Source organism: Plectropomus leopardus, chromosome 10 (assembly GCF_008729295.1).
Source record: "Plectropomus leopardus isolate mb chromosome 10, YSFRI_Pleo_2.0, whole genome shotgun sequence".
Classification (NCBI taxonomy): domain Eukaryota; kingdom Metazoa; phylum Chordata; class Actinopteri; order Perciformes; family Serranidae; genus Plectropomus; species Plectropomus leopardus.
This window is the reverse complement of record NC_056472.1, coordinates 16,328,627-16,351,599: the sequence shown is the minus strand read 5'-3', so window position 1 is coordinate 16,351,599 and position 22,973 is coordinate 16,328,627. Positions and strand designations below refer to the sequence as shown.

General features: G+C 41.5%; 1 protein-coding gene across 1 annotated transcript in view; it reads left to right on the top strand.

Moving 5' to 3' along the window:
* The window catches only part of LOC121949010 (activin receptor type-1-like), a 32,535-nt gene that overhangs the window by 3,044 nt on the left and 6,518 nt on the right, over nt 1-22,973 (top strand). The window contains exons 2-7 of the mRNA XM_042494594.1: nt 13,420-13,493; nt 14,399-14,653; nt 14,873-15,145; nt 15,965-16,231; nt 18,358-18,563; nt 22,074-22,173. Coding sequence (XP_042350528.1) covers nt 13,427-13,493; nt 14,399-14,653; nt 14,873-15,145; nt 15,965-16,231; nt 18,358-18,563; nt 22,074-22,173 — 1,168 coding nt within the window. The 5' untranslated portion in view covers nt 13,420-13,426. The remainder of the gene's footprint in view (nt 1-13,419; nt 13,494-14,398; nt 14,654-14,872; nt 15,146-15,964; nt 16,232-18,357; nt 18,564-22,073; nt 22,174-22,973) is intronic.

The following is a 22,973-nucleotide window of genomic DNA, read 5'->3' as shown; positions in this document are numbered from 1 at the left end:
TATTTGTCTTCTGTTTATGGAAACACATGAGTTCCAGCACAAAATGCTTGGTGTTTTTGTTTGAGATTTGACTTAATCAGTTGTCAGAATTGCTGAGAACTGTCCTCTGACGATTGATCAACTTATCATTTTATCTCTGAAGTAATTCATCAAGAAAATGTTATTGTCAAACGCACTGTGTTGTTTCTAGCTTTTTCATTGTTGATCATTTGCTCTGTTCGTGTCTTTTTGACTCTTTGGTAGGAAAAAATGAAGCTACCGTGTCTGAAGATTTCAACTTGGACTCTGGAAAATAGGCATTTTTTAAAATCTTTTTTCCACACTAAATGACTAATCAAAAAATATTAGATTAGCTCAGGTAGAGAGTAATCATTAATTGCAGCACTACTTTGAACACAACCTATTAAAGATAAGACTTTTGATAGCAATCTGAAAGTTTTGCCTCTCCTACACAGGCCTCATTCAGGCTTTCATTTACACAGTGGGACTCCAGAATTTTTTGGCTGCAGATATCTTGGCCTTGACATCACTGCGCTGCTGTAGTGGTTCTTTCTGATGGACAAAGAGTGTCATTTGCCCACTGAGGTCTGAGCATTTCAGAAAGCATGAGGCGAGTATGTGGGGTGGGGGGATCTGATAGCAATCATTTCTCCGTGTACAGTAATTTGGCTGTCAGAAGCAGCTGGCAGTTTGGGTTGGAACAATATGCAAGTGGAGGGAAGTGCTAGCTCCTACAAAACCTGACAGTGTCTGGGGGGGGTTGTGTGTATATGCATGCGTGTGTGTGTGTGTGTGTGTGTGTGTTTGGAGTCAGGTTACAGAGTCTGTCATTAACAACAGAACTGCAGTTATGAGACCAAGATAGACTGCTTCAAGTCTGTGCAGGAGTCTGAGGCTCATCGCTCTGCACTGTAGGTGGCTCTCAAGTGGGGGGAGGGAGGGGATACAGTATAGCTTCCTGTGTGTGTGTGTGTGTGTTTGACAGTATATGAATGTTTATGTGTGTGTGTGTGTGTGTGTGTGTGTGTGTGTGAATGCAGGTGGCTAAAGGATAGAAAAGGGAGCAGGATTTGGCTTGCAGTCTCGCTCAAAGCAGCAACCTTCAGCTATCTTGCTTCAGCTTTCGGCCATGTGTGTGTCCTTTGTGAGTGTGTATGCACGTGCATCTGTGTGTACTGTATATGCTGACTTACTAGAAAGTTTGACTAGCAACAAACCTGGCATCAGATGAGGCAGCAGGCTGCAGAGGAGCACAGCATGTGGGTTGAATTTGCCTCTGCTCAGTGCTTGTGTCCAGCTTTTTAGAAAGGGCCCCTCTGTCTGCAGTGTTATTTTTAGTCGAAAAATCCTTGAGCCTTTTAATAATCATCAGCCTTATGTAGCCCAAACATATCACGATGAGAGGAGCTGTCTGGGACTCGCGGGCACTGCAGTCTCAGCATGACACGGGAAGTTAGAGGGGGGAAAAGAGAATAAGATAAAAGACCGCCTGTGTGTTTGCCAGATTTCAGTCTTGTTCCTGTTTGCTGTTTGGGCGCTCGATCTCCTCATCTTCTGGTGGCTCCACACAGACTTATTGATTTCTCTCATTCTGTGTTCAAATGTGGATGAGGACCAGTGGAGACAGAGAGAGGGGAGACATGAGACTGCTGTCTGCACAGATGCACACACACATATATCTGCAGTGCTCGTGGCTCCTCTTCTCTCTCCACACTAACCCCAGACTGCACTGGAGACAGTCTGCAATACACATTTTATGAGCCCTTCACTCGCTTCAGTGCTCTTGTCTTATCGCTCAGCTGTTAGCAGGAAAAGTTATGGCTTTGTTTCAGTTGCTGCGTCTCTCTGATCTCATTCCCCAGTCCCAGGCATGGGCTCTTATTTGGTGTGGGCACTTTGTCTACGATTTGAGAATAATCTGTCTCATCTCTGGGGTCATGGGGTCGGAGACTGAAGTAGTTGTGTAATGGTGGTAGTACTTCAGCTTCGCATCAGTTGGGGCTTGCTTGAATTAGTCCGGTGCTTTCCCCATGCTTGAGACAGATGGGGACATTTATTTTGTTTTAGTCAATCATTGGTTTTGATAAGCAAGCAGGGCTGTGCAGTACGGCTAAATTCAATATAAACATTTGATAGGTATATTTTAGTGATATCTGCGGATACATATTATAATATGACAAATGCGCTTAGGCAGTTCAGTATAAAAAAACAAACAACTATGACATTTAGATGCTAATGTAATGAAGCCAAATATGATAAAATTTCTGTAATTGACTTAAAAATGGATTGTCATCATTTGGGAAAAAAAAGACAAACACAGTGTACCTTGTTGAACTATATTAGACAATCTTCATTTTGATGAGAAATGGCATTGACTTAATCATTAGAACGACAGAAAAAAAACCCTCACGCCTGTCTGGCCTCTTTTGCTTCCATAGTGCTGGCATGCTGTTCACACACTGTTGCGACATTATGCTGTGGTTGTTTGGTTCTGTATAAAACAGTCCCTCCAGGATTTATTGGGCTGTTTTTGGGATTGCTATGGCAGGAAATGTCTGATTTCACCACAGCTTTTCTTAAAAATTGCAATGTTTGTTAGGATGTTTAGATGTGGGTTTTTTTTGTTATAAAATTGCTGCGTAGGTGAAAATTGCAAAAATAGAGGTGATGCTGTCACGGATTCTGATCATAGTGTTATGACCATTCAGTGTTTCCCACAGGATTTGAAACAATCTATGATAATGGTATGGTGTAGGTAGCAACTGCAGATCGCAGACCATCAGCCGCTCCTCTTCTGCTCCTCTTCTGCTCCTCTTCTGCTCCTCTTCTGCTCTCTCTGCCCAGCTAGCTCAAGCTAACACAGCACAGCGTGATCCCAACCATTCTCATCATGTTATTCGATTGTCCAGAAGCCTCGCAGCAGAGGCTAACATCCGACATGGAGCCAAAGTTAAAAGGTTGCGAAGAATTCATGGGGATTGGCTGAACCTTGTGATGGCAAACTCCTGGAGGGATTGATAAAAAAGATATGGCTGCATAATGAAGGCTCTTCATTGTGGTCCAAGCAGGGACCTTTGTGTAAAAAGGGCTATTGATTTATCAGCCAGCCCTACATGCAAGAATTCTTTACATCTTCATTTCCCACTTCTGACTTTATCATTAAAGTTCAGAAACTATTGGTCTTTTTCCTTGAAAGTCTTTCCTCTCCAAAAGGTGAGGAAACTCCCGGCCATAAAGGCTCCATTGGCAGCAGGATGTAATGGCCGACAGAGAAGAGTGCTGTATACGCATTAATTGTTTCGTTGCAAGCTGTTTGCTGAGTGATTATCATCACAGTGGTGAATAGTTCGGTGGTTGTTTGTGGGTCACACAGCGAGTGCTATCGTGTTAGCCCCCTGACTCCTGGAGCTCGGCCTCTGCCAGGCATGGCCCAGAATCAGTCAAGACTAAATATTCCTCGAGCTTTGACGAGCTGTGCGCACAACTCTTTGGTCTGTTGGCCTGATTTACTTATTTCACAAGAAGGCAAATGTGTTTAAAGGGTGTACCGTGATACAAATCAAGGTGTCCTTTTGAGAAGACTATTGCCCGAGGGCAGTGAACTTTGTGAGATGGTCGTTTGGAGGGAGAGTGTTTGTGCATTCCTCTGTTGGCAAACATAGCTGAGGGCCATAAAGATGGTGTTTGAATTGGCTGTTTCAGATGTTTTGATGGCTGTGTGAAAATGAATGTCTAATTGCTATGGTGACCATTGCGTAGAAGTCTTGTTAAGGGTTTGTTCACGTCACACAACACGAAACCATTGTAAAACCTTATAGAAATGCGAAAACTATTGTCATTTGTACACATGTAAGTGTGTTTGCTTTAGTTTTTGCTCTTGCTGCCGATGACGTGGTGTCTTGTTTAAATGCAGAACTTGAACAACTGTTGTCTGCATTGTCTGGATACTCAACTCTACTTGACCTTTTTTTTCATTGAATCTGTCATGTCCTTTGTCTCTTTCACAACTTTTGCCCCGGTGTGCCTCATTTAAACGAATCAAACTTTGTCATGGATTAGAGGCAGAAGTATAATCAAAATGCTTTGTGACGGGGGCCTGTCAGAGTGGGTGCAGGGGTGGAAGGTTGGGTGGGACCGCAGCAGGAAGAAAAGGCAACTATTGTCTCTGATAACATTTGATCTAGGCCGAATACACTGTGTGCGCACACACCCTGGGTTACACTGTATCCAAGGAACAAAAACCTGCTATGCTGTTGCCCGCTACAATGAATGTGTGAGCGAGATTTGAACATACGCAGTGGGGCATTTGCATTTGATTACATTCCTCACACTGTGAAAGGAGGCAGCTGCTGAGAACCTGTAGGGCTCTGAGAGACGGAGCCTGGCTCGACCTGACGGGGCACTGCAGATACCTCAAGTTCTTCCAAGGGGGCTGCAGTAGTCCCTCCTTTATCTCCGCATTTGATGAGGCCCTTGGCCAACGAGGAGTATTTTCAAAGGTTAATGAGGTTTGCTTTGTACTTACAGAGTTTTAAGCCATTCACGCACAGCCTCAGTCTATGACACAGGGTATCAAAAACGGGTCAACTTGTTTCACAGGTACACCAGGCAAGGTCAGAGCACTGCTTTTAGTACAATTTCATGTTTCAAGCAGGGCTGTCAGCATTAACACGTCAATCACAATGCTATTAAGGTCCATACAGGTCCATACATTACTTTTAGTGAGTTAATTGCTGACAAGCTAGAGTGATGATACTGAAGAATCCATGTCAGCCATGCCATGCTTGATCTCAAGTAATGTGAATGAAAATGGGTTTTGTGGGTACCCATGAGTCTCCATTTTACACACAAGCCCACTTTATGCGAGTCCCGTGCATTTTATTTGCTGACATTTGATTCCTAATCAACATAATCTGGTAAGATTTGCTTTACTTGTCAATATGGATTTCAAAACTATTTTGAAATGCAAAATAAGGTGAATGAAAATGTGTGATTAAAATATGTGATTAACTGTGATGAACTATTGAAATTCTGCAATTAATTGTTTAACGACCCTAGTTTTAATTACTTAAGATTGTGGAGTTAGGGCCAATTTTGGTTCCTTGGAGCAAAGTTTTGATGAGCTAGTACCTGTTTGTTTGTATTTTGTGCTCTACTTGCATGCAGACAAAGGCCAAGTTAGACCAGAAGCACACTGTAATGGATTAACTATGGTGAAGTGATGATCTCATGGCTAGAGTCTTCATCACTCAAACCAGCTGCTGGCTTGTTGATACTTTTTCAGAGAATATTTCACATAATTAAGCAGAAAATCTATTGTGATATTTTGGGATGGGAATTGAGAACAGGTTCCAAATTGTCCAACCCATTAGAATGGTTTGTCTCTGAGATTGCTGATAACTTATGTTGATGGAAACATGTTTTTCCGACAGTTATGCAAAACGATGACGTCAGAGTATGCGGCTACACTGCTGGAAACTTGCAACAAGATGACGTCGTGGTCAGCTGTGGCTCAGGGGGTAGAGCAGGTCATCCACCTCTTGGAAGATCAGCAGATTGATTCTTGGCTCCAGCCCACATGTTGACCTGGGCCAGATACTTAACCCCAAGTTATTGGCTGTTCCATTGGCGCGTGAATGCATATGTTTAAGCTGAATAGCAGGTGGCGCCGTGTATGGTAGCCTCGGCCACCAGCATGTGAACGTGACGTATTGTTCAAGGGCTTTGATTGGTCAGAAGACTAGAAATGGTCTAGAGCAAGTCTTCAGTTCTTAAAGAAATATGACAAAAGGGTTGCTTGTTATTTCTGTAAAATGATCATTTCAAATAAGGGAAGAAACACTGGCAATATGATGAAACCTCTTGCTATGTAACATGGGCTTAAATTCCAGGAATGCTATGTATTTGATGTTTTACGCATGAGTGCCACTGCTCCCCAACCAGACTGCAAATCTGTTACCTAGGGTACTAAAACATTAGTGCCACTCAGATTTTTGCAGATTTTTATTTTGACAAAGAAAACCTAAATGAAAACGAATTCTGTACAAATATTCTCTCATTTCATCCATTCTAGATGATGAATAAAACAATTATATTGACCCTAAAAACCTTTGTAGGCATACATCTTTTCAACACAGAAAATCAATAAGGGGATTGATTGAGAAATGGACTGATGAGCTGAATAGATAATGGCATTGGTATCAATAAAATCTTACCAATGCACAACCATAGTAATATTTGGTGATCCTGCTGCTAAAATAACACAATCTAGAAACTCAGCTGCCATCTTGTTATCTGGTGGGTGCTTGGTCTTAAGACACCTACACACTGCACGATTTTGGGCTGTTCCTGACAAAAGTTGACAGTAGAGCATTGGTCCTAGAATCACACTGTGAGATACATCCAGCCTGTGGCACAACTCTTGACAGTTAGAAATTTAGCACCAGATTCTCACAATGTGACTGCTATTGTGAGCCAAGTCCACAAACCAACCACTCCTAATACTGCACGGAATTCTGAACAAAGTCCTGATCAGACCTTGATTATTGTTTTGCTGCATTTTCAAAGCAACAAAGTAGTGCTTAAGTTGATATTGTACAGCCTGATAAAGATTTGTAACCAAGATTTTAGTGGACCCATCTTGCACAGCGTGACATGCAATGAACCTGCAAGATTGCCAATACGACACAGTGTGTAGGGGCCTTCAGCCAAAAGCCAACTACACAACAAGGAGACAAGGCTCATCAAATTTAAAGGCAAATTGGTTTACCATCATGCTTTATGCAAAGTGACATATTGTGAGGTAGCCTTTGACTTTCGTGCGCTTTTGTTTGGGTTGTCCACCTGTTGTTTAAATTGGTAGTGTGCACCCTTCTATTTTTAGACTACATTTGTTGTAATTTCATATTCTACTTAGAAATGCACAATATTACATTTTTTTGCCAACATCTGATATGCCAATATATAACAATTATTTTGGCAGTTAACTGATACTGATATTGTTACATACACCCTCTCTCCTGTAGTGGAATTAATATCATATTATGCATATTGTTATCGTGATGGCCTACCAGCAGATGGAGACTTAAAATACAATGCTTTTAAGGGTGTTTCATTCATTGTGCAAAATAAGGAAAATACTTCAACATAGGGCTGATGTTTTGTTCATGTTCGCTTTGTCTATAAAAAAAAAAGTTTTTATGTCTGATATCGGCAGAAATAAGCACGTTGGCCGATTCCAATATTTCTTTTTAAAGCCAATATCAGCCCATACCGATGTGCAGCTATTATCATGCACTCCCATTTCTGCTCAGTTCATAAGCACAGTTGTATCAAGTGTGTATTCCCTCACCACCTACTGAAAAGTTAGGTTGTGTATTCTTTTAACTTAGTTTTAGTCATCCAAAGTGTTGTATTTGACTGTAGGCAGAGAATGCTTTTAGACTGAGGTGAATGTGTTGATTTGCTGAGCTGTAGTGTGAATATGAATGTGGGCTGCTGCTGCAAAGAGGACGACTTTCGCCCTCAGGTCTGTGTTACACCCACGTCCACCTAGGAGTGAACCATCTGTGTGTCCCTGATGGCATGCTGGCACTTTGGCTGTCTGGGGTCTGGGTCGGGGACGGGGGACAGGGACAAGAACAGCAGGCTCTGCATTGCCCCAGTCTCTTGCCTGTTTCTTCCCTCGCCGCCCTGCAGTTTGCTGCAGTTTCCTCGGTGCCGGGGCTATTTGTGCCATGGTAACTGTGCCAGCCTGCCAGCTCAGACACAGATTCCACCTCTCGTCTCCCTCTTTGCCAGCATGATGACTCAGCAGCTCCTGCAGGGCTTCCAGCCTCCTCCCTCCTCAACCTCAGTGATACACACCATGCTCATCAGACAAAGTAGTGTTTTGTCATTCTCTCCTTCGCCTTGACCCGAATACAAAACAGACCAAAATGATAAAGCATCCAGCTAATATTTGTTTGTTGTTGAAAGCAATTACAACAAGCAGTTTTAAAATGTCACCTAGAAATGCTAATAAAACATTAGGTTTAAATGGCACTCCAGTATGTAGTCCTGTAAGCGGGAATCTCCTCAAATGTATTTAAATCCTCATAACCGCCCACAAGCATCTCATTTTGGATTCAGTTGTACCAATCAAAGCCTTTGAGTGGCATGTTTAATCATCTCCATCTAATCACTTTAAGCTCTGCTCAACATCCTAGAGAAGTGCTTATCAAGATGGCCCTCTGGAGTGGGATCACTGGAAAGAGTCTGGGAAGGAAACGTGGCGTCATAAAACGGGAGCCTTGATATGTAGGATCACTTTCAAGTCCCTCCAGCAGCACGCAGCGGGAGGCAACCCTAACATACTTTTCACTGGGCCAAGTTTATTTCAACTATTTCTCCCTGTGTTGTACGCACTTTGGATACCTTGTGTTTAGCTCAATGTGGTTTCTGTGCAAGGTCAGTGTTTACACATCTCTGAGTCACTGATATCATCACACGGAATACCTGTGGTTGGAAAAAGCATTTAGATTATTTATTGAAGTAAAGGCGTAAATCCAATTTTAAGTAGAAGTCTCACATACTGATTTTTTCTTAAGTAAAGGAGCAGTAATATTACCTTAAAAAAAATTGAAATCAAATGTAAATGTACTGCTTATGCAGAATGACCCCTTTCATACACACATATTATTATTACTACAGAACCAGAAGAAACAGAATAAGATTAATTATCACTTACAAGACATGAACATTGGTGTTCAGAACATTCAATAAACATATTAAGAAATAAGAATAAAGGCTAATATAAGTACTAGTATATAACAGAAAAATTACGATAATATATGAGAAAAATAATACAAAATAATATTAAAAGAATTCAGTCCAACTTGGCTATTTTTAAGAAAGAGAAAGCTGTATATTTTTGTGCAGCATGTGCCTTATTGTTAAGCTAACCTTAGAGTTGCAGCTCGGTTAAAATGGAGCTATTTCTACCTACTTTTGATCAGCTTTGTTAGTTAAATCCTTAATAGAGCAGAGCTTTGTCTCAATCTGCAAAGTAAGTAGAAAGTATAGCTCTCTAAATGCATGGAAGTAAAAAACACAGTATCTGTCTCTGAAATGTGTTGGGGTGTCACTATATCAATTCGGAATTGCAGATTAATTTGAAAACAAATTTCTATTTGTATCATCAAAAGCAAATGCTCAAAAAACAGCGCTTGATGACACAGTGTAGCCCACTGTTATCTCACATGTCTCCAGAAGTTTAATGGCCTCACAGACCACCGCCGTCTTTAACGCTGCCCCCTTTAAACGGCACATTATGACCTCTTCCACTGCCGCCTCATTTGTTGTTTCTGAAACTTTTGACTCTTCCCTCTAGTGGCATCAAGTGGATGTTTCTATGCTTTCAGAGAAGACGCACAGAATTACGAGGACAGTGACGTTTACGTTTGAAACAGACTTGTCTTCTTTTGTACATAAAAGAAGCATAAATGAGCCATAACAATGGCAAAGCCTTTAGTGCTGGAAAAAATGTTTAAATCAAAAATGTGATTGAATCATGACATTAAAATCAAAAGTCCACTTGAACTGTGGATTTGGAGGATTGTGACACCCCTAATGTAGTGGAGTAGAACTTTGAACTAGCATTAAAGGGGAAACAGCTAAGTAAACTATTAAACATTGTCAAGTACAGCACTTATTTTGCTTTCCATCACTGCAAGACATGAGCTCAAGACACAAAAATGCCCCCATTTATAGTAAAAACTGCCCGACTCTTCACAGATTAAAGGAGGGAATAAAATAGAGAATCGTCATCATATATTTTACAACAAAAACATCCTACTTGCAGTCTTATATGTGGAAATAACACATGGCTGCCTTTTTAAGAGTGTATCAAATGTTGCTCTTATACTACAGACTGTATAAAATGTTGCTCTTATACTGCAGTACGACGCAGAGAACATGGGAATATATATCCGTAAGTTATAATTACCATGTGGTATTTATACTGGTTTCCTATTACAACACCACATCAGAGGATATAGAAAGAGGGAGTAAAAGGAAAGGGGGGTTGAGACAGATAGAAGAGGGGGGATGAGAGCGCACCCTTGGCAGGATGTCAGCTCCATGAACACACAGTGCAGAACACTGCCAGTGAACTCAATATGCAAGGATAGAGACCTGCAATACACACACACACACACACACACATACACAGTGCCATAAAGTTGTCTGCTCAGATCGCAATCGGTTCTGCAGATGCTAGCCCTGCATCTCTCCTTTCCAAGAATCCATTCTGAGGTTTCCAATATCAGGAGGACTACTCCTGGGTGTGTATTCGTCAAGCAAAGCTGTTAGCTGGCTTCGTGATATGTTACCAGCAGCTACGTGTCGTGTGTGTGATGAATGTCTTTGCTGTGCTCATGCAAAAATAAACTGTGTAGATAGAAATGCATAAGTGCAAATACGTGCATTAAGAGCCCTCAGGTTTTGAAAGGCCTAGACTGACATATTTGCACACATAAAACATAACAGGAGCCACTTAGCTGTCTGATCGTCAGCATGTGGCTTGCTGCTCACAATAGCTTATTTAAGATAAAGTGTCTGCGTGGGAGAGATGAATTGAGATGGAGATAATTTCAGTGCCCCATCGAGGGTCTTTCAGCAGTAAATGTAAACAAAAAATGCAGCAAATCATTTACCTACACTAACTGAAGCCATTAAACAGAGCCTCGTGGTATGCTCTACTTAGTTAATTGAGGTGAGTTATTGATCTGTCAGCAACGTGAGTCAGAGTATTGTGCTCTTTGTTGACTTTCTACATGGTATGAGTCAATGGGCCTCATTCGGCAACATTCTTAAATGTCTAATATTTTCTCTTCATTTTCTGGTGTGAGAAAATAGAAGAGAAGTCAACTCCAGATGCAAATCATAAGGCATCTATTAGCACAGATAACGCCACATAAATACTACGTTGCGGCAGGTTTCGTGCCGTGTGCAAAGACATAGGCACAAGACCAAAATTGGAGACATGCCACCAAAACGAGCTTTAAGAAGAAGAACTTATGCAGTAGTGAAATTGACATAGTGATGAATTAACTTTAAGTAAATGTGGTTACAGGCAAAATGTATTGAAGTATTAAAAGTAAAAGTATGCAGGCAAAACGGTTTAAATAAATTAGATAAATCAAAATGATTGGAAAAAAATAATGGGAGCAGCAAGTCCTTATACATGTATATATGAGAGGCTGGAACCGTGATTTTTTTGTTTTGCGTGAAAAATGACTTACACGATGATAAAAAGAGTTGCCAGTTAATTTTCTAATTAATCAACCAACTGTTTTAGCTTCACTTGTATATTTTCATATGGTTTGCTCTTTGACATCTCAATTTGTGTAGTATTTATGTAAAAATAGTGAAGTAAAAAGTAAAATGTGTCACTCTGAAGTTGACTGGGAGTGGAAAGAGGCATAAGATTTAAATACTCAAGTCATTTTAAGTTCCTCAGATTTCTCTTAAGTACAGTACATAAGTAAATGTACTTAATTACATTTCACCATTGGTAAGCAGAGGCACACACAGTAACTAAAATTATAGTAATTTGGATTAATGGACCGAGTATAGTATATTTTTTTAGCCCTGAAATGTAATAATACAGCCATTTTAATTACTCTAAAACATTGATTTAATGATAGTCATACATTTTTAAAATGTTCCTCAAATGTAAAACGTACTTTTCTTTGCGCTGGACAATTTCTGACCTGTGAAAATGGATGTTTTTCTCTTATCTTGGTATGATTGTTCTTGACTACTCATAAAAGTTTCTCCCACCTAAGAAAAGAGCAAAAATAAGAAAACATCAGTGAATCCCAAAAATCTATGGGTACTAACAAAATATGGATAAATTGTGGATACGATTAAAAATAAGAGCAAATTTGATCATATATTGTTTCTTGAATTAGGCCCATTATCAAAATAAGCAGTCAGACAGAATGGCCTTTTTTTTCTAAGGCTCCAGACTATTGTCTTTACTCCTCTGCTTATCTCTTTATCCTGTTTCCTCCCCCCCCCCCCCTCCCCCCCCCGCCCCGCCCGCCGCCCCCCCCCCCCACAGCATGGTGCCCTTCTTTCCCGCTGTCCCCCTGGGCGCTGACATCAGACACCTCCTTGTCCCACTTCTCCCTCCCTTTACCTCACTGCTGCAGCCCCACACGTCTCTCCCGCATTGGCCCTCTTCTCTGCCCTTCTCTGACCCACTGTCCCCCAGTTGCCCCCTGGCTATACCTCCCTCGCCTCTCCATGCCCTCCTGCCCGTTCCCTGCCCCCATTCGCCGCTCCCCTTTCCCCTGGTCCAAAGGGAGCAGACAGAGCTCCTGATTATCTCTGTGTGGCAGCCTCTGTTTTGTGCTCTGATTAAAGGAGCAGCATGTGGTCTGTGTGTGAGCGGCCCGTACAGACGCCGCCGTTGGGCTAATGCTAACATTACGTGCTTAATCATTTATGTCTGGGAGACGGGCACAAAGGCTTGGAGGGGATGGAGGTGGGGGGGGACTTGGGTATTTATCAGTGGCACAGATGCACTCAGGCGCACACACACATGCTTCCAAGATAACGGCCCTGGTGCTTAGTATGGCATAAACGGGGCACGCTGCAGGCGATGATGTCTCCACAAAACTCACATATCATCTTTATAAAATGGGTAGCTACAGGGGTATTTTTTTTCTCCCTACAGAGTTTACAGTGTGAGTTAAACTGATGGTCTGTTTAAAAAATCTGTCACTAGATAAAACAAACAAACATAACATGCACGGCGTATGTGGACGCTTCTACAGGCGCATTAAATATTGAAGGATTAGACTGTCTCCAGGTCTCTAAACGATAGTATTTGGGCACCCACATTCGTTCTCCCCGCTGTGCTCCTCTCCTCTTTCTCCTCCTCCTCCTCTCTCGTCTGTCTGCTCCTCTCCCCTCACTGCCAAGCAGGCTGTCCCTCCAACACACACACACAGACATCACCGCTCACGCACACTCGCACGCACACAGGCAGCCAATAGGAGAGCACCAGTCTCCCCATTGCTTGCCACTCAATGCCTTGTTGCCAGGACAACAGGAAGGCATGAGACCCACTTTACTTGAGCATTTTAAACTTGGTGTTGACTCTTTTTCTGAAAACAAGAAAAGGTCTCCCTCGGTAAAATTGCTATCTCTAATACTCTTAGGTCGACAGCAAATCCTGTCGTGATCTGTATGTCTCTTGGGGTCTTCTGTCTGTCTCGCTGAATGGTGCCCAGAAAGATGTTATGCAAAATTGTCAAAGATATTATAGCGTATCAGTATAAAAATCGGATTCCTTTGCCTGCAAAATACATGAATTCATTGGAGTGCAGCCTTCATGTTTGTGTTTTTCTTCTTTTTTTTACCCTCCAGGTCTACAATGACAGTTGGGGACATGCTTCTTTTGGTTTTGATCGTCCTGGTCCTTCCCTGTTCCAGCTTGGAAGGTAAGTGTCAAGTCACAAAAACACAGCTTGTCCCAAGTACCTGCAGTAGCAGGAAGGGTGTGTCTCTGTTCCCCCTATTCTCTTTTTTGCTGGTTAAACATACACGCTCTCTTTCAGCCTCTGTGTCTTTTCTCTGTCCCCCTCTAGTCTCTTACATGCATAGACCAAAAAATTCACAATTTTTTTTCTCCTTTCACCACCCCTCCCCAGTCTGTCTCCCTCTCATCTGCTGTCTCGCAGTGTTATTTTAAACAACTGCAGTGGCGGTGGAATGCAGTGGAAAGTGGAGCTTTTTTAGGGTGGCAATCCACACATGTCCCCGCACATATGATAAATACACATGCATCCTTACAAGAGGGCTAAGCAAGATCATGTGTTGTCTGTTTTCAGTGCTGTATTCTGTAGAGCTGCTGTTGAATGTCGGAGATTCGAATGATCAGTCGTAGACCCTTCAGTCGATTGAGATTGCTTCAAATCGAGCAGACACTTTTTTCTATGCAGTGTGCCTCTGGGTTCGTTTTGGTCCCCAGATCTTGCTGCGGAGTGAGTGCTCTTGACTTTCACGTTGCTCTTTGGTACAAAAAGATGCAGACATGCAGGCAACGGCACAGAGGAAGAGAAAGAAGAGACCTTTTGCTTAGAAGTGTTAAAGTTGCAGCTCACAGCAACATAATATGATACAGTCTCTTGCTTTTAAGTGACATCTAGTTTCAGCAAAAAATGTTGTGGCACATTCACAACCTTTCATTAGCACAGTTAGCTTGATTTCTATATTACGTAAATGCTGCTGTCACACTAAATGTCCCTTGGAGCCTGTTCAAACTTTCAAACTTGATTCCTCTGGCATAATTCTGAGTTGGGTACAGCCCTATTTTTCTGACCCTTTTCTTTTGACTGTTTTCTAGGTGATGCCAGTGCAAAACGCTCTGAATGTTTGTGTGACGTAGCATCTTGCAGCAATGGGGACCGGTGTTTCGGTCAGCAGTGCTTCACCTCCCTCTCTACACTAAACGGGACATCGGTTCTTCAGAAGGGCTGTATTGTGGGTAGTGACGAAGGGGACTTGCGATGTGGTAGTCCACCAACTCTTGAGCTGGTGGTAGAGTGCTGCTATGGGGATTTGTGTAACATGAACGTCTCCTTGCAGCCACCACTTAAAGGTGAGGTGTTTGCATCATAACACTGTGTGAAAAATATTCAAATCTATGAAGAAAGTGTCTTTTATTTTCTTTTAAACTCATTTTGCGCTTGGCCTCTTCAGTCAGCCAGCACAGATACATTTTCATGTGTTCTGATCTAAGTGAATGCCATTTAATTTAATGGGCTACTAATGGTATTGCTCTAATGGATTTGCCCATATCTCTATTTCCTCTTATCAGATACAGAACTGTCTGCTGGCAGACCGGTCCTTCGAGACCAGGAGTGTGTGTGCGAAGGCGGGGTGTGTGAGCGTGACCATCGTTGCGCAGGCCAGCACTGTTTCTCCTCTCTGAAGATGATTGATGGGGTGGCCGTCCAACAGAAGGGCTGCCTGAGGGACGACGAGGAGGGCAGAGCCACCTGTGCAATGCCACCCTCATCGGCCCATGTTGTCAAGTGCTGCCAGGGCCATCTGTGTAACATGAACGTCACTGTGCAAGCTCCAGGGAAAGGTGACTTTGTACACATTGTACACATTTCTCTTGGCTGCCATTCATCATAGACCTTATGTCACTCAACGCTATTTCATTTTATGACAAAAAGCTATTTGCATGTTTATAGTGATGCAGGAATACCTTTAAAGGTCCAATATTGTGAAAAGGCAGATTTCCACAATTTTTATTTGCAATAACCTCTAGGGAGAAAATGCTCACATCATGTACATAAAATCAAACAGCACTGAGCAAACCCTCCTTCAGTTAGGCCGTTCTTAGCCACCTAAAAAAGGCTGAACCGAAAAAAACTGTCAGTTTAATTGTACACAACATTTCAAATATTTTCACTGCTTTACCCTACTCCATTAACAAAACCAGTCATTTTACCAAGCAGAACACTGAGCTGCTGGTTTAACGTCACTGCTGCCTCTATTGGTTAGTGTGTAAGGTAAAGCAGAGCAAATATTTAAATATACCTATGGGGAGTGTCTCTGTACTTTGTCATGTCTGAGGAAGGGCTAATGCCCGAAACGTCACAGGTGTGGAGGTGATCAAATACATTTTTATGGGAGCATGCACTAGTGTGCAGACTTTATTTGTTCTTGCACATCTGTTTTTGCTTGGTCCAGCACCTAGTTTTTTATCATTTTTGGATGTGCGCGCTGCTTGAACTTTTCTCCAAAAAAAAGTATTTTTAACATATTAAATCATGTCAGCATGTTTCTGAAGACTCTTGTAGAAACCCAAAGCACAAGTATGAACCTGAAAATGAGCATAACATGGAAGCTTTAATGATTTTGTATTTACTAGCCATGTCTTTTCTTGAATCTTTTGCAGAGAAGGAAGTTAAGCCCCTGATCAAAGAGGAGCACTGGTGTGTGTGTGAGGGCAGCTCATGTGAAACCAAGAATCGCTGCCAGGGCCACCAGTGTTTCTCATCTGTGACCTTCAGCGCTGGCTCCCAGGTGTACCAGAAAGGCTGCTTTAAGATCTATGAGCAGAGCACAATGACCTGCAAGACTCCACCTTCCAGAGACCAGACTGTGGAGTGCTGCCAGGGGCACCTGTGTAACATGAACATTACTGTGGAGCTTCCTGTCAAAGGTACAGTACTATTGACCCAGAAAGCTGTGTTTCTGATGCATTTCTATCAAAGATGCTCAAGAGCTCCATCTGTTGATTTCAGCACTGAACTGTGTACTAACCAAACTGCTAAAGCTGTTCAAGACAAAGTGCTTCATTTATTCAGAATAGATATGACCATGTGGGGTAGTTCTTACTGTTTTAGACAAAGTAAGATATTTATTCCTCTCGCATCATTCTCCACTGAGAGGACTACGTCATAAGCTGTGAAATTGTCTGCCACGGCTGCTCTAGATGGTTTTCTGTTGGCCTTAGTAACACCTCTGTGTGGTCACACTCCTGGCACCTTATGAAACAGAAAAAGGGGGGAGACAGTGGGCAACCAAAGGGAGGTTTTGAATATTATTTAGTCACGGTCCACTTCCCTCTGTCCTCTCAGAGGCTGTCAGAGCTGGCTGACAAGAGCCCAGAGGGTGAAGCCACCTGGGAATGAGAGGGGCGGCAGGCATCTATACACAGAGCTGTTGTTGTTGTTGTTGGCCTTTTTGTTTCCTTCACCTTCACTTTTCTCTCTATAGAAGTCTTTCATATTTTTCTCTTTTTGTGTGCATTTGTCACCAACCATAAAAAAATGAAGATAGCTTAGGGCTTTTATTTTGACAAATTTAAAGGTATTTACTCCATAAAATTATGCAGAGAAGGCACAAATTGGTGCATAAACATTATCCACAATGCAGGATATTAAGTTTTTGTTGCTCAAAATTTGGTGCCAAGGGACATTCAGTCTCTTCATAAACGAATCCTACGCCTTTGCATTTGGGGACATTGTGATTCGTTACAGTCCCTCTGATGTAAAGCATAGATTATTATAGAAAGTAAAAATATGAAGTATAAAAATGATATAGAAGTAAAACATTTTAATATAATTAAAAAATATATGTATAATATGTGTAATATGCTGTGTATGTGAAGTCCGTAAAAAATATAGCTAAAGGGTTATAGAAACCCTGCTACCCTATAGAAAAATTGGCCTCAAACCACATTATGATGTACAAACTACTACGTAAAAGGTTTAGAAATATAAAAAAATCTGTGCATTATACTGAAATGTACACTAGTAGAAGTAAGAATAAGAAATATTTCATCACAGATAAATAAAATTTGCAAAGTGGAAATAAATCTTAAATGGACTTTACTAGGTGTAGTTTGTGCAGACCTCCACTGTCTTGTCTTGTGGGCACGAATACTATTTTAATGATCCAGTGTGTAGGATTTAGGGGCATCATCAAGAATTGCATTTTCATAATCATGTTGTCTTTTGGTAATAATCATCTGAAAATAAGAATCTTGTTTTCATTACCTTAAAATGATCCATTTATATCGACATACGCAGAGGGTCCTCTTTCATGGAGTCTGCCATGTTTTTTTTTGTGTTTTTTGCATTTTTGTTTCAGCCACTGTAGTTCTCTCACACACTTGGTACATGGGAGAAGTTTCAGCTCTGCAACCTCACCGCTAGATGCCACTGCATCCTACACACTGGACCTTTAAGTCTAGCTAAATGCATCCCTGTCTATGAGTCTGGTTCAAGTCAAATGAGCTCCTAAAATGTGTATTTGGGACAAAAGGTTCATTATTCGAGTTGAGAAAAGGGGATCATTGTCTGTGCTGCCGGCAGAGCTGAGCAGTCTTTCCCTGGAATGTTTGGAAAGTGTGAATGGTGGTCAGTTCCTCCGGCTCGCCTCTGCCGACTTGATGAGATCCACTTTGTGTGTGTGTAAGGGAGTGAATGCTTATGCGCATGTGTGCTCTGTGTGCACCCCCACCCTTACTTAACTAGTTTCAACAGAAGGTCTGCAGAGAGCTGCAAACCTGTGATTTGTGTCAGTGTGTGTGGTCCAGTCAGAGGAAAACCCACAGCAAAGAAAAATTTCCCTCCAACGTTCACAGTTAGGATCACCCCTTCTTGAATCATTGCTAAGTTCCAGTGGACGCTCCCATCTGTTGTTTACTTGAGCATTCAGTCTTCTGACAAATGCAAGCCAAATTTAATCCTTAAAAATCAAGCTTTGTTCTGTGTTCCTAAAAAACGATGACATGATATTATGAGGAAAAGTCTCATGTTGTGTCTTCCCCCCCCCCCGCAGCTGATGAGCTGTCCAGCTACAGTGTGACCACACTGGCTATCGTGATTGTGGCGCCCATCATCGTGCTCATCATCCTATCTGCTATCGCTATCCTGGTGTTCAGACGCATCCACAACAACCAAATGGAGAGGCTAACATCACGAGATGCGGAGTATGGAACTATCGATGGCCTCATAGCGTCCAACGTGGGGGAGAGCACTCTTGCGGTAAGTAGGCAGATACCATGTAGGAGCTCATTAGGAAGAATGGTATAAGAGCTGCTCGAGGCATATTTTAATTGACTACAATGTTAAATATTTAATTAAATTTCAGTCCTTTATTTTAACCCACTTCTTTCTCTCTATTCCATGTACCGTAGATGTTATAAACTGACCTCTAGTGGGCCTCAGAATAAAGTGTGAAAAAAAGTTTTAATAAGCAGACAGAACTGCGTCTCTATTTTAGAATTAGTTTAAGACAGCCAGTGTCATTTGGCACTTAGGAGGGAAAAACTGGAAAGAATAGATACCTAAACAATTTAGGTACTTAATTAAAGTATCTTAGGTGAAAACATTAAATCTGATGCGTTTTCACACTTTGAACAGCTTTTAGTTTTGTTTTTAGCTGATTTTTTTGTCTAAATATATAGCTCCATTTCAGCAAATTGACATATATGAATGTAAATCTTTGCAAAAAAATGAGATTAACCAGAAAATGCTCAAATCATTGTTAATGGAAATTCAAGATAACCCAAGATAAATCTTCAAATGTCTTGCCACAGTTTATGTATATGTGTACCTTTCCAAAACAGACGGACGATAGTTTTAAGTGTGGGGTTCAAGAAGGAGCAACTTAAAATACCGGGTGATATCAATGAATGATTCTGAATTTACTACCTTGATGTATTTGACATGTGCAATGTGAGCACAGCATATTATGTAAGTTCAGTGCTCAGTAAAGATTTTAACATATTAAATCACTTGTATCAGGATCAGTAAAAAAGCATTTAGAAATACATGACATTTATAGAGTAGGCAAAGGGCCAACATGTGTAATTATTTACCATATGCATTTTAAGTATTTTCACATATGGATGTGAACTTGCCATTTTATTTCTCCACTGAGCAGATTTAATTACATAGGTCTGTTTGCTGTTATTGAATACTTTACCAGTGTAAACAGATATTTTACTGCAAAACAAAACATTTCTTATTTAGATTAAGTTGTTGTCTAATTGAATTTTTAACAACTATTTTAAGAATGATGTAGTCTTTTATTTTTTCATTCTTATTTTGGGTGGTAGGGTGACTTTTCTGTACAATTAAATCACTAAAGTCACTCAGAAGTGCAAATTTATACCAACAACAGCTGGAAAACCCCTGTTAAAATGATGTATTGTACTAACTGAAGTTGATTCAGCTGAGGAGTTAAAACACTGCTGGGTTATTGGGGACTTCCGCCTCTTCTTTTGTACACATTTGCACTATTCAACACAAGATAAAATACAATAGAGACACGATGGTACGATAAACCTTGTTTGCCTCTTTTCTAATCCAGATTTGTGATCAAGGCGGTCATGTGGTGGCACTGTAATCAAGGGTTTAGCTTTATATGCTGTGATTAACCCAAACACTGAACTGAAGACAACTTGGGGCAGTTCAAAGAAAGCATATTTTTTGTTTCAAAATAATGGCAGCCCAAACAAAACATAGAGAATGAAACCAGTCCATTGTACCACTGTTGTGTAAATATTTCTCAATTTATCTAAATGGCTTCCTCGTTTTTTTGGTTTATTTTGGAATAACTCACTAAAATGGGGCTCAAAAACCCCCAAACCTCATGTTTAGGTCAGTAAATGTAATGAAAGTATAGATAGATACACTGTATGAGCACACAAAGCTTAAACTGCAATATATTGTAGTGCCTAATGACATTGTTGGGTCAACATGTTTAATGGCTGTCTGCAAAAATGATTAAATTCAGTCATGCAGACTATCACTTCTGAACTTTGTGTACTTCCCAGCTCATAATCTCAAGAGTATTTGGTAATTCTTATGTAAAAACATTTAAAACAATGCATAGTGGCTGCATATTCATGAAATATGTGTGTGTGAGTAGGTGGGTGGTGCTGTTGCTGGAATCCAACTCTGAAACTTGTTTTGAATCTTCTCAGTCATTTTCCCAGTCTGCCAGAGGAATGTCTTTTGCTATTTATTTTCTCTCCACTCAACTGTGAATTGTAAGTTTTTTGCAGAGCAGTTGATGTTTTGAGGCCCGCTAAATTGATCCAGAGTTTAGGTGGAGTCCTGTGGTTAGCGTTCAGTCAGAAAGACAACCCAGCACAGTTACTGGCTCACACACTGTGTAATCAAGTTCAGCAGAAACTGCTAACAGTCTGGCTTTAACCCTGACAAAATACACGGCTGTTACTGTCCACTTTTGTGATTCTATATCTTCACATAAACATACATTACACACAAAAATCCATTAGTATACTTTTTATTAATGAAAGCATTCATTTCACATCTGTGGCTAAAATTTGTGGCTGTTATGGGACATAGAATATCTTGTAAACATGTTTAAACTTTAAAAGCCAAGATAATCCTATTTATCTTGAATTATGAAACTTGGAAATAACATTTCCAACTGTTAGAGTATTATCGAGTGTGTGTGTGTGTGTGTGTGTGTGTGTGTGTGTGTGTGTGTGTGTGTGAGGAAAGAAATAGCTGATTTTGGCGCTCTTTCAAGCCATTTCCAGAGTCCATCAATGCACTTGGCAATGGAAAGCCCAAATATGGAGCCACAGAATGTTTGTTTCAGCATAATTAAAAAGTGCTTGGCAGCACCATAAGAAAAGATATTAGGAAAAGCACTGTGGCTGTGAAAAGCAAATCGGACTGAAACACATGTGGTCGTCCCTCTGCAGCCTGCTGCCCTGAAGTCGTCTCTGATTATGATGATATTGCATCGTTCTGATTGCATTCTGCCGCTTAACGGCCTGGCCCAAATTTACCCTCCTAAAAACAATCCTTCTGTACCAAAGAGAGGGATTTAAACTCTCTGCAGAGCAACCCATCATTCATTTTATGGTCTCTGTCTTGCATTCCTGTGTTGTGATCCAAATTGTCTCTCAGGCAGCTCTTGCATTATGCATCTGTTTATCTGAGGCATCACTCTTCTCTGTTGTTTTCAATCCTCGTCCTCCCCTCCCAGTTTAGTCGTTTGTTTTGCTCAGCAGCTGTCGGCTCTGTTGCTGCGCACTGCCCTCCTGTGTTGGCACCGGGATGCTGCATGTCTTGTAGCTGAGATAAAAATAAAAGGCTTAGCAGCATTGCGCCTGTTTTGGAGTCTGGCCCTTGGATTAGATAAAATCTCCAGCGCCCACACCAGTCATCAGGGAGGGGGTGGCACTTCTGTTGTTTACTCAGCAGGGGGCACCCTGCACCTCCAGCTCAGACACACACCCACTCACACAGACACACACACACACACACACACAAGATATCCTGGTACACACACTGCTTGTCCCCCTCTATTCCATGTGGGTGCCACATCAAAGGCGGCCTGCTTGTATTAGTCTCCATCTGAGTCCCAGATGCTCTTTATGCCATCGTGTTTTAGGCTCGAGCCACAGGACTCCTTTGGGAAGGTTTTCATTCAGCTAGCTCACTTGAAAATATAAACATACATGTAAAGATACAAACCTTTTACTCTTTGTTTGTTTTTCTTTTTGCCAGGATCTTCTGGATCACTCTTGCACTTCGGGAAGTGGCTCAGGACTCCCTTTCCTTGTTCAGAGAACTGTTGCACGACAAATCACACTGAACGAGTGTGTGGGTAAGTGCCCTGCTAAAGGCTGTTTTCATATTGACATTAGCACTCCTCATTCAATTTAATTTAGCACTCACACTGTGCCGTCACGGGGGGGACTGGAGAAAAAAAAAGGTGACCCAGCTCAAATTAAGCTTCATTGCAGTCATACCCCATTTTGCAACAGGGTGTGATGGACTAATACAGCATGTGTCAAACCGCCATCGAAGAACTAGTGACAACAAAGACCGATTGTTGTGTCGCCTGAGGTCGCCTTTGTTTTGGCCAGACAGTTGCACTTAAACACATCGCAAAGTTTACAGTCAATGGCCAACTTGCACGTACAATCTGCGCCTGCGTGAAATAAAATAAGTTTCCATATTAGCAGGGGGCAGAACTCTGTATTTGTCATTCAGAAGGGAAACTGAAAGACCAACAGACCGCCGGTTTGCACATTAACAACACGACCCGATGCTGAAAGAACAAATTCTCTTTACCGTGTGCTAGTGAACACAAGCAATTACAAAGTGTTTCAGCTGAAGAGCTCCATGACTAAAAAATGGAATGTTACCTAAATTAACGAGCTTTTTTTGATCGAATGGCAACTTGACTTAAGTCTTTTCTTTACTTTCCTCACTTCTCATCTTGTGGGCTGAGCTGAACTACCATTCAGAGAGATTTCATTCACCTACAGGCTCTGCTGGGTCAGACACTGTTTCAACATGCTGAATCGGCTGAAAAAGTGTTGACAAGGGCGGGCTAGTGCCAACAGTGCGTGACACACCACAAAAAATAGAGCGACACACGCTCATCGATGGCCGGACATG